General features: G+C 34.8%; 1 protein-coding gene across 1 annotated transcript in view; it reads right to left on the minus strand.

The window, feature by feature from the left end:
- Positions 1-12808, minus strand: part of DCAF6 (DDB1 and CUL4 associated factor 6) — a 254975-nt gene that overhangs the window by 157155 nt on the left and 85012 nt on the right. The window contains exon 3 of the mRNA XM_007937724.1: positions 3785-3877. Coding sequence (XP_007935915.1) covers positions 3785-3877 — 93 coding nt within the window. The remainder of the gene's footprint in view (positions 1-3784; positions 3878-12808) is intronic.

Below are 12808 nucleotides of genomic sequence, written 5' to 3' on the forward strand. Positions count from 1 at the left end.
CCTTCAACGAGATGGATTGACACGGTGGCTGCAATGATGGGCTCAAGTATAGTAGGGATTGTGGGGCTGGCGCGGGATCGGGCAGTGTTTTGTTCTGCTGTGCATGGGGTCGCTATGAGTCAGAAATGACTCGACGGCACTTAACAACAACAACAACAAAATTTTAATTTCTTTTTTCAAATCTGCTATCAGTTTTTGTAGTTTCCTTTTCCTCAAAGTTATTTTCAAGCTTGCATTAGTTCATTCTTTCATTTATAAACAGTAAATGCTGATGTTTTAAAGAAAGTGTCATTCATCTCAATATCTCAGTTCTTCATGTGTGTGGTAAATTGAATTATCTGTCATAATTTTTCAATCTGCCGTAGTAAGTACTGTTTATATTTAATGGAGGATAGAGTATACTTCCGGGAGCTCTGGTAGCATAGTGGCTAAGGCACTTGACTGCTAACCAGTAGGCTGGTGGTTCAAACCCACTAGCCACTCCTCGGAAGGAAGATGGGGCAATCTACTTCCATAGTGATACTGCCTCGGAAACCCAAGGAGGGGTCACACAACAACAACAACAACAACAAGAGTATACTTCCTCAGCTTTTGGTTTCAGCCAATGGAAATTACCAGAACTGTTGCAAGTAAAGGCTTAAAATGTGTTTGTGCAATTGGGCTTTCTCTCTTGCACTTTCCTGACACTGCTATGAGAGGATCATGATCTGGCTAGACCAACAGTCCAAGAAGGATTAGAGACACCTAATGTAGCTGGGAACCAACCTACAGTTTGAAGTCAAGCCTGGCCAAGATTTACCGACTCATGGTCTAACTGGGCATGTGTTTGAGTGGTTTTGTTATATGGTTTTATTTTGACAAAGGGAGCTCTGATGGTACAGTAGTTAAGGCATTTGGTTCCTAACCAAAAATTTTGACAGTTTGAATCCACCAACCACTCGATGGGAGAAAGATGAGACAATCTGCTTCTGTAAAGATTTATAGCCTTGGAAACCCTAGGGGGCCATTCTACTCTGTCCTGTAAGGTCACTATTAGTTAGCATCGACTCAAGGGCAGTGGGTTATTATTGTGACAGAGCAGCAATGATTTTTCTATTGTCCGTGTTTTCTACTAGTTCTCATTCATGAGGTGCTATTTTCTTAAAATGAGGCAATCTATTTCTGTAAAGATTTACCACCTTGGAAACCCAATGAGGGTCGATATGAGTCAGAATTGACTCGAAGGAAGTGTTTGACGTTTTTTTCCCCCTTAAGTGTCTCATTAATTTTTAAATTTGTGCTGGCTATTTCACTTGAAAAAATTGTTTGAGTGAATAATTTGAGGCCTACAGCAAAGATAATTTCTTCCAGAGAGGATGTGTTTTTAATGCTACCAAGTGCTGGAGAAATTAACAGACATTAATACCCTTAAGAAGCTTTGGTGGCGTAAAGGTTTAAAGCTTAAGGTTGCCTGGATCACCTACATCATACAAGCCAGAAATGCAAGGCCATTTGAGCAATGACTTCCTTCTGATTCACCTACACCCTGAAGGGTGGCCATTTGGAGTTTTACTGTGAAAAGACTATGAATCCATTCCTGAATTTTCAGCCCTGAACTTTGATTTCTCTCTACCTTTACTTCAAGGCCAACAAAATTAAATTTTATTTGTGCTTGGATTGAGAAATCTATCCAGGGAAAAATTCATTCCTATGCTCACTTTTCTGGATTCATCTTTTTCCTTCCATTTTGGCCAGGTTAATTCCTTACTATCTGGGCAGCTATCTGTTGAATTTAAGGTAATTTTAGAAATATTTAATCAATCATAATTTGTTTCACTAGGAGGTTTGGTCCAATTAAACTAGTCTGAGTTAATTTTTATTCAAAATAATTTTTTATTTAGTCTGTATCTCAAGAAATAGTCATATGTCTGTCCTTTATTTGGCTGCTTATGTCTAAGAATGTTTTAAACACAATTACCTTTCCTAAAGGAGTAAATTTCAAAATTATAAGAAAATCAACCAAGGATCAAGTTTGGCAGTTTTCTTCATTATTCTTAACAATGAATAGAAATAACTTAAAAATATATATATTAGGATAATTTACCAAGGTTACATGTGCAAATTTCCCAGTTATCTCCTACATTACATATGTTTTTCCTATAATATACATACATAAAGTAAAGGTATGGCCTTTAGACAGAACTTATTATGGGCACATGAACACTAATTCGTATGGTTGGCTCTAATAGTTACGTAACTGCATGCTTTATCCTGTAACAAGGATTAAAAACACCAAGTAAGCAAGGCAAACTGTTGAAAAATGTGACTTAGAACCTTACTCCTCTAACAAATCCTTCCTGTCCAAATCGAGTTGACTATTCTCAACATTTTCTCTGTAATATCATGTCCAATTAACATCATATTACTAATACTACTATAGCAATTATCAGATTATTTAGTTATCGTTTCTTTATATATTGTCACTAACTATGGACTATATAGGAGCTCCGGTGGCACAGTGGTTAAAGCATTCGGTCACTAATCAAAAGGCAATTCAAATCTACCAGCTGCTCTGCAGGAGAAAGATGAGGTAATCTGCTTTGATAAAGATTTATAGCCCTGGAAACCCTGTAGGGCAATTCTACTCTGTTCTAAAGGGTTACTATGAGTCAGAATCAACTCAATTGCAATGGGTTTTGTTTACTTTTTGGAACTAGATACTTGATACAACTCAAATAGTTAAGGCCAAAGTCAATGGGTAAGTATACTCTGACTACAGATTATACTTTATATTAGTATAACTAGCACAATGCCTGGCATTGAGTAATAGCTCTGAATTATGATATTCCCTATCATAAGGAAATGTTCTAACAGTACAATAAAAAAAACTTTGGAATTTATTTAGAGGGTAAAAGGATGAAACTGATATTTTGTTTTTATATAAAGACAGCCTAAAGACTGCATGCTGAAACATCTAATTAAAAAAAAAATAAATTCCTAAAAAAAATAAAATATTTAAATGTTGAAAGTAAATGATACGCTAGTTAAGAGAAGTTCATTTCAGCTGGTATAATAAGAATACTATTTTTACCCTATCATGATAAATTTTAATTTTTAAGAAATGTATTTATTTAATACTATTAATATTCCTTCTAAATGCTTAAAATTAAAATAATCAAACATGAGTGCTTATTAAATGAAGTTATTATATAGAGAATGCCATGATATGCAAGTTTTAAAAAGGCTTGCTGAGATTTAAAAGTCCAATTATTTTCATAAACTGAAAAGTCCAATTTGTTTTCATAACAAATTAAACACTTGTGCAGTTTTAAATAATGTATTTCATAAATCCTGGCTTGAATATTTATACCTCAAATACAAAAGAGTATGTAATGTAAGATGCCTCTACCTCACACATAGTAAAAATGTGCTAGCAATATAACACAATAAAAAGTGAGACAATTCATTTACTGAGATCCCTTTACACCAAAGAAAAAATTACATTATCTTTTTCTCTCAAACAACGGCTTATCAAGATAATGTCATTTGTGATGATTATGCATTCATTTGCATAAAATGAAACATTTAAATTTTCTAGTCGAAAGACTAAGTTAAATCTAATGTTTTCACAAGGAAGCTAAAGGACCTATATGTAGTAACTTCCAAACTACACAATAAACTTTAGAAAATAAGAAGGACATTCAATGGCAAATGCCCTGTTCATGATCATTCATAATTTCTTCATTTTTAGCTTCTTGATTTTTTTTTTTTCACATAACATTATTAATTTGTTAAACCACTTTACCTTTCTGCTGTAAGGATTACTAATTACTAACTTGGTGTCATCTGAACCAGATAAAATATATTCTCCAGTGTCATTCCAACAGATTGTATTAACCTAAAAAGAAAACAGAAAAAAAATTAAGCAAACTGTAAATAAAATGAAGCATACCATCTTTCATTACCTGATGGTTCAAAATATGTATCATTAATGAGGTTATGTCTATGATAAATACTATTCACCAGTTTACTTACTGAAAAAAATAATCACTGCCATTTAGCTAGCACAATATTCTCAAATTTCACAATGAAAAGTTTCTTTCTCAAATTTTATTGTTTGAATTTATTATAATTAATCCATTTTATATCCAAAGACATAAAAACAAGCCCACTGAAAAGGAATTAGAAAAAACTTACCTACAAAACTATAGTAATGAATACTTTCTCTGATACTGGCATAAAGATAGACATATAGGTCAAAAGAATAGAAGTGAGTCCAGAAATAAACACTTACATTTATGGTCAGGTGGTTTTTTTTTTTAACAAAAGTGCCAAGACTCATCAATGAGAAAAAAAAAAAAAAGATTCTTTTCAAAAAAAATTATACCAGAACAACTGAATACCAACACACCAAAAAAATAAAACAAAATAAAAATAAAAACAAAGTCGGACCCCTTCAACATACCATATACAAAAATTAATTCAAAAGGAATAAAGAACCTAATATAAGAGCTGAAACCACAAAACTCTTAGAAGATACCATACAAATAATTCTTCATGACAATGGATTTAGCAAGGGATTTTTAGATAATGACACAAAAAGCATTAGTATAAACCAAAGAAAAAAAGATAGCTGGACTTCATAAAAATTAAACACTTGTGCATCAAAGAACATTATCAAAGAAGGGAAAAGAAAATCTACAGAATGGATGAAATATTTGTAACTAATATATATGATAAGAGTCTACTGTTGTTGTTAGGTGCTGCCAAGTTGATTCTGACTCATAGTGACACCATGTATAATAGAAAGAAACATTGCCAGATCATGTACCATCTTCACAATTGTTACTATACTGCCGCAGCCACTGTGTTAATCTATCTCATTGAGGGTCTAATTTCCAGAATATATAAACAATTATTACAACTTAATAACAAAAAGACAAATAATATAAAAATGAGCAAAGGAATTGCATAGATATTTCTCCAAAGAAAATACGAAAATCACCAAAAACCACATAAGCTGTTCAATATCATTCCATAACCAAATCCACTGCCACTGAGTCAATTCCAACTTATAGTGACCCTATTGGACATTACTGCCTCATAGGGTTTCCAAGGCTGTAAATATTTACGGAAGCCTCGCCTTTCTCCCGTGGAGTGGCTAGTGCGTTTGAACCACTCATCTTTTGGTTAATTATTAGGAAAAAAGTGCAAATAAAAACCACATTGAGATACTACTTTACGGTGACCAGGATAGGTCTAATTAAAAAAAGAAAATACAAGTGTTGGTGAGAATATGGAGAAATTAGAATCCTTGTACACTACTTGTAGGAATGGAAAATGGTTTGGCAACTGTATAAAACATTTTGGCGGTTCCTCAAAAAGCTAAACATAGAAATACCATATGACCCAGTAATCCTACTCCTAAGTATATACCCAAAGAATAGAAAACAGCTACTCATACAAACACATGAATAAGCATGTTCCTAGCAGCACTATTCATAACAGCCAAAAGGTGGGGGGGGGGGACTCTAACATGGCCATCAACAGATGAATGCATATGACTGGTATATACAGTCAATTTTCATTATTCACAGTAGTTCTATAAGGTCACCATGAACCTCTACTTATTATGTAGAAATACTGCCGAGGAGGGTTCACTATGAGTTAGAATCGACTTGATGGTTGTTGTTGTTGTTGTTGTTATGTGCCGTGGAGTCGGCCCCAACTCATAGCGACCCCTCCTTGGGTTTCCGAGGCAGTATCACTACGGAAGTAGGATTGCCCAACCTTCCTTCCGAGGAGTGGCTGGTGGGTTTGAACCGCCAGCCGTCTGGTTAGCAGGCAAGTATCTTAGCATAGTAGTGATTCTAATTTTGGTTTGAACCACTGCTCTCTTAGGGGAAACACAAGATTAGTCTTCTGCAAGTTTCTGGTCACAACATTTCATCAAGTGATCAACACATAACCTTGTATTATGTGTGTTTCTGTTTAAAGACACCTTATTTAATATATACAGCTCCAAAACATAACCTTGTATTATGTGTGTTTCTGTTTAAAGACACCTTATTTAATAACAGCTGGTTCCTTTAACTTTGAACTCATAGCCAAGCCTGCCATAACTCATGCCTGAATGAAGTTTATTCAGCACATCAGAGCCTTCTTGTGCTTAGAAACACTAGATAGCACTTCAGCGCTACGCTGAGGGGCCATTTTAACAGTAAAATCACCAACAAAAAGCACAAAATGCAAAAAACATGACACTAAATAGACCATGAAAAGAACACTTATTTACAATATGAGAGCTGAACCAAGATTAGGTATAGCGTCTCTTTGTTCCATATCCGCAAGAACAAGTGCATCCAACAACTTAAATTTTTCACCAATACTGATAAAGCATAATTAAAAACCAAAATCTTTTGCCATCGCAAATGAGTTCTCCATAAAGGTATAAAAGAAAGAAAACAGTTTTTTTTTTTGTTGTTGAAAGTATTAAACGAGAATGTGATGTGCATCACAGGCAATCTGCTAGAGACTGCAAAGACAGGAAAGAATTTTATTTTATATAGCCAACCAGATACATGGTTCATACATAAACTCATCTGGTAATTGAATAGCCACCTGGGTTTGTTACTTGCCTTTATCCAAAGAAAAAAAATATCTCACATCTTTATGACCTGAAATGGGTTTGCAACTTGGAAACCAAGCACTAACTACAATTAGGCTCTTACACTCTAGGGAACCTGAGACTGAAATATAGGGATGCTATTGTCTTTGATTGCTTACATTTCAAAGATATGGCTTCCTGATCCTTAGGGAAACCTTCCTGGGTTGTAAAACTGGCAAGAGTCTTATTTAGCCTTTAAAAAGACTTACATACATTTAAAAGAGGCAGAAAAAGAACTCGCAAGTTTTCAAAATAAAAGCTATAAGAAAACAGAGGAGGGAACTCTCTCTCTTTTTTTCCAACAGGGAAAATTAAGTCTCTTTTTTTTTCTACTTTGTTTGTAATTTGTATTTAGTCTTACAGCATGTTAGCAAATGACTAGGTATGCTGCAAAAATTGATTTTGAGATTATAAATAAATTTTAGCAAGTTGGCAAAATCAGAAATACAGCTTCCATGAATAATGAGGTTCAAGTGTACCTATAATGGAATATTATCCAGCCACAAAAAAGAATGAAGTACTGATACTTGCTACAATAGGGCTTAACCTTAAAAGCATTATGCTAAGTGAAAGAAGCCAAGCACAGAGGTCACATATTATATGTTTTCATTTATATGAAACATTGAGAATAGGTAAATCCATAGCAACAGAAGACTGGTCATTGTCAGGGAACTGGGGGATGAGGGAATTAACAGTAATTAATTCATGGGTACAGGGTTTCCTTTTGGGGTGATGAAATGTTTTGGACTGGATAGGGATGACTCTTGCACAACATTGCTAATGTACTAAATACCATTGAGTTGTTAATTTTAAAACGGTTAATTTTATGTTGTGATAAAATTCACCACAATTTAAAAAACTTAAAAATGAATCTAAGACCTAAATGTAAGAGATGTAAATATTCATAACTTTGGATTAAGCACTGATTTCTTAAATATGACACTAAAAGCACAAACAACTACAAAAAGAGGAATTGGAATTCATCGAAATTAAAAACTTTTGTATGTCAAATGACACTATCAAGAAACTGAAAAGAAAACCCTCAAAATGGAAGAAAGTATCTGCAACACATATATTTATTTGATAAGGATCTAGTATCCAGAATATATAAAGAACTTTAACAACTCAATAAAAGAAACATTAACCCACTTAACAATGGGTAAAGGACTTGAGCAAACATTTCTCCAAGCAAGATATACAAATGGCCAATAATTACATAAAAAGATACTCAAGATTATTAGTCAACAAGGAAATTTATATCAAAACCACAATGGGATATCACTTTATACCTATAGAGTGCTAATAATAATAAAAAAAAAAAACAGAAAATAAGTATTGGCAAGGATGTACAGAAACTGGAACCCTCATCAGATGTAAAATAGTGCAGCTACTGTGGAAAACAGTTTAGCAATTTTTCAAAATGTCAAATATAGAGTTAACCATATGCCCTAGCAATTCCACTCCTACATATATCTCCAAGACAACTGAAAACATGTGTCCACATAAAAACTTGTATACAATGTTCACAGCAGTATTATTCATAATAAGCAAAAAGAAGAAACTCAAATGTCCATAAACTGATGAATGGATGAACAAAATATGGTATATCTATACAATAAAATATTACTCATCCATAAAAAGGAAAGACATACTGACACATCTCCAATATAAATAAAGCTTGAAAACATTATGGTAAAAAAAGAACAAAACTCAAAATCATTTGGAGGGGAAAAAAAAAAAAAAGGTGGGAACCAGGTTTGCTGGTCTAATAGAGCCTGGTGGAACCACTATGGCCCCGAGCTGCCCTTCAGGCCTGGACTTGAACCCACACCTGTGGTTTCCAGCCAAAGTACAGGCATGTGAGTTAAACATTTACCTCAAGTAGACACACGCCCTGGAGAGAACAATCATGGGAGAAGGAAGGGCTGCTTATGCACAGGGAGATAGCTCAGGGGGCAGGAGAGTATGGAGGGATGGACACTGGGAAGAAGTAACTATGGGGAGGAAGTGGGAGGGGAGCTGTTGCATTGTGGTAAACTGTGGTCAATGACATGAGACAAAGTATATGTGAACTGCTATATGCAAAGTGAATTTGCTCTGCAAATCTTCACCCAAATCAAAATTAAAAAAAGAAAACATTTATGGTAGGTAAAAGAAGCCAGACACATAATATCACAAATAGTAGTATTCCATTTATATAAAATATACAGAATAGGCAAACACATACAAATAGAAATTAAATTAGTGATTGCTTGGGGATAGAAGGTCATGGGAGAATTTGGGAGTGAGTACTCATGTGTAAGGGGTTTCCTTCTGGGGTAATGAAAATGTTCTGGAATTAATGTTAATGGTTACACGTCATTTATTCTATTAACTATTTTGCACTTATGATCATGTTTCTGAGTCTCTTCTGATATCCATGTTGGTCTCTTCCTCCTTTCCTGTCTTTTTAATGACCTTTTTACTTTCTTCATGTATGATGTCCTTGAGGTCTTCCTATAATTCCTCTGGTTTTTGGTCATTAGCGTTCAGTGTGTCAAATCCATTCTTCAGACGGTCTCTAAATTCAAACAAGATGTATTTAAGGTTGTATTTCAGTCCTCATAGACTTGCTTTGATTTTCATCAGCTTCAACTTGAACTTGCACATGAGCAACTGATGGCGTGTTCCACAGCCACTGACTTTCTTTTGACTGATGATATTGAGCTTCTTCGTTGCCTCTTTCCACAGATGTACTAGTCAACTTGATTCTTGTGTAGTCCATCTGGCGAGGTCCATGTCATTGATTATGTTGTTGAAAAAAAACATTTCCAATGAGTAAGTGTTATTGGTGTTGCAGGATTCTATCATGTGATCTCTGGCATCATTTCTATCTCACAGAATTCCATCATGTGATCTCTGGTATCATTTCTATCACTAAGTATACTCCAAGTACTGCTCCTTCTCTGCTTCCAATTTTCATATTCTAATCACCAATAATTATTAATATATTTTGATTGTACATTTGATCAGTTTCGTACTATAGCAGTTTGTACAAATCATTAATTTCTTCATCTGTAGCATTTGTGCCTGGTGTAAAAATTTGTACAGTGCTCACATTAACTGGTCTTCCTTACAGGTGTATAAATGTTAACCTATCACTGACAGCACTGTACTTCTGGACAGATCTTGAAAATTTTTTTTGACAATGAGTACAACGCCATTCCTCTTCAATTTCTTGTTCCCAGCATAGTAGATCATATGAATGTCAGATTCATAATGGCCAATACCAGTCTACCTTAGAACACTAACACCTAGGATATCACTCTTCAACCATTCCATTTCATTTTTGACAACATAATTAAATAGCAATAATAATTAGAAAGCTACTAATAACAACAATGGTTGCACAACATAGTGAATATGCTAAAAATCATTATATTATGCATTTTCACAGGGTGAAATTTATCATATGTGAATTATATCACAATTTTTAAAAATTATAGACTTCTGTTTCAGCCAAGATGGAGTAACATGGACCAGATTGACCACTGTATCTGAAGCATGTGACACAAAGTAGCCAAATGCACACTCTTTAAATTCACAAGAAACATTTATATTAAAGATAATATCCTGGGCCATACAACAGATCTCAATGTATTTAAAATAATTCAAGTCATCTAAAGTATGTTTTCTGATCAAAGTGGAATTAAATTAAAGGTCAGTAACACAAATCAATGTCTGGAAACTACACACTTCAAAATAACAAATGGTCAAAGAAGTAATTACAAAATAAATTTTGAATGGAATGAAAATGAAAGCAAAACATTGCAATTTATGGGTTGCAGCCAAAGGATTACTTGGAATGAAATTTATAGCCCTGAAACACCTATATTAGGAAAGCTAACACTTCCATTTTCTGACCTAGCATGTAAAAAGCTTGAAATTCAACATTTCAAGTCCTCTCAAAAGAAAAGCTAAAAAACTACGTGTCAACAAATCTTAGATACATGAGAGACGTGAGGTCACAGGGCAAACCACCGCCCTAAAAAATGAAGATACAGGCAGAAAACTGGCAACAACCAAATATCTATCAATAGGTGAATGGGTAAACATATTCTGGTATGTACATACAATAAATGCAATAAAACCTAATTAACAATTGATACATGGAACAACATGGACAAATCCCAAAATAATTATGCTGAGTAAATTTGAAAATTAAGAGTCACACACAAAAGAAAAATAATTCTATATATAAAAATATTTATAAAACTGTCTAGGAAACAAACTAATATAGAGAGGCCAAAAGATCAATGGTTGCCTGGAGTTGAGCATGGCTAGGAAGGAGGAGACTGCAGATGGGGAAACTTTTAGAGGTGATTGATATGTTCATCATCTTGATTATGATGATAGCTTCATGGATGTATATAGGTCAAAACATCAAATTTACATTTTAAAAAGGTAATTCAAGTTATAATACCATTAGGAAAACAAAAGAATCGGCATCATTCTCAATCAAAAGGTTGTTGTTGTGATGGTTAGGTGCCATTGAGTCATCTCTAACTCATAGCAACCCTGTGCACAGCAGAATGAAACACTGCCCGGTACTGCACCAGCTCCGTAATTCTTGCTATACTTGCCACGTTGTAAATCTATCTTGTTGAGGCCCTTCCCCACTTTCATCAACCCTCCACCTTACCAAGCATGACATCCTTCTGCAAGGAACAGTCCCTTCTGACAACATGACCAAAGTAGGTGAAACAAAATCTGGCCGTTCTTGCCTCCAAGAACCATTCTGGTTGCACTTCCTCCAGGACAGACCTGTTAGTACTTTTAGCAGTCCACGGGTACTTTCAGCATTCTTTGCCAACACCATAGCTCAAAAGCATCAATTCTTCTTTGGTCTTCCTTATTCATTGTCGAGCTCTGACATGCATACGAGGTGACTGAAAATACCATGGCTTGTGTCAGGCGCACCTTAGTCCTCAAGGAGACAGCTTTGCTCTTCAGCACTTGAAAGAGGTCCTTTGCAGCCGATTTGCCCAGTGTTATACGCCATCTGATGTCCTGACTGCTGCTTCCAATGACATCGACTGTAGAACCAAGTAATGTGAAGTCTTTGACAATTTCAATCTTTTCTCCTTTATTGTAATGTTGCTTATAGGACCAGTTGTGAGGATTTTTGTTTTCTTTATATTGAGATATAATCCATACTGCAGACTGTATTCTTCAATCTTTATCAGTAAGTACTTCAAATCAGCCTCACTTTCAGCAAGTAAAGTTGGGTCATCAGCATATTGCAGGTTGTGAATGATTCTTTCTCCAATCCTGATGCCACGTTCTTCATATAGTCCAGCTTCTCGGATTATTTGCTCAGCATACTGATTAAATAAGTATGGTGAAAGAATACAACCCTGACACACTCTTGATTTTAAACCATGGGGTGTCCCCTAGTTCTGTTCAAAGGACAGCCTCCTGGTCTATGTACAGGATCCTCATGAGTACAATTAAGTGTTCTGGAATTTCCATTCTTCTCAATGTAATCCACAATGTGTTATGACCCACACAATCAAATACTTTTGCATAGTCACTAAAACACAAGTAAACACCCTTCTGGTATTCTTTGCTTTGAGCCAAGATCCATCTGATAGCAGCAATGATATTTCTCATTCCAGGTCCTCTTCTGAATCAAGCTTGCATTTCTGGAAGTTCTCTGTCAATATACTGCTGCCATAATTTTTTAATTATCTTCAGTAAGATTTTACTTGCATGAGATATGAATGATATTGTTCAATAATTTCCACATTCTGTGGGATCATCTTTCTTTGGAATGGGTACAAATATGGATTTCTTCCAGTCAGTTGGCCAGGTACCTGTCTTCCAAATCTCTTGGCATAACCGAGTGAGTGCTTCCAGCAGGGCATCTGTTTGTTGACACATCTCAATGGGTACTCTGTCAATTCTTTTTTTTTTTTTGGAGTACAATTGTTAGAACCTTTAATGTCCTTAGAGTAAAATCCAAGTACTTTGTGATTTACAATGTCTTCACAATCTGGTACCTGCTAGTTTTGGTGTTTTTTTTTTTTTTTTAAACTAGGTCTTGGCTTCTTTTACACATCGTTTTTCTGCCTTGAAATACTCTTCTCCATAACACTAAGGATAAGGAAGACATGGTGTGTT

This window comes from Orycteropus afer, unplaced genomic scaffold (assembly GCF_000298275.1).
Source record: "Orycteropus afer afer isolate SDZICR_OR568_19922 unplaced genomic scaffold, OryAfe1.0 scaffold00044, whole genome shotgun sequence".
Taxonomy (NCBI): domain Eukaryota; kingdom Metazoa; phylum Chordata; class Mammalia; order Tubulidentata; family Orycteropodidae; genus Orycteropus; species Orycteropus afer.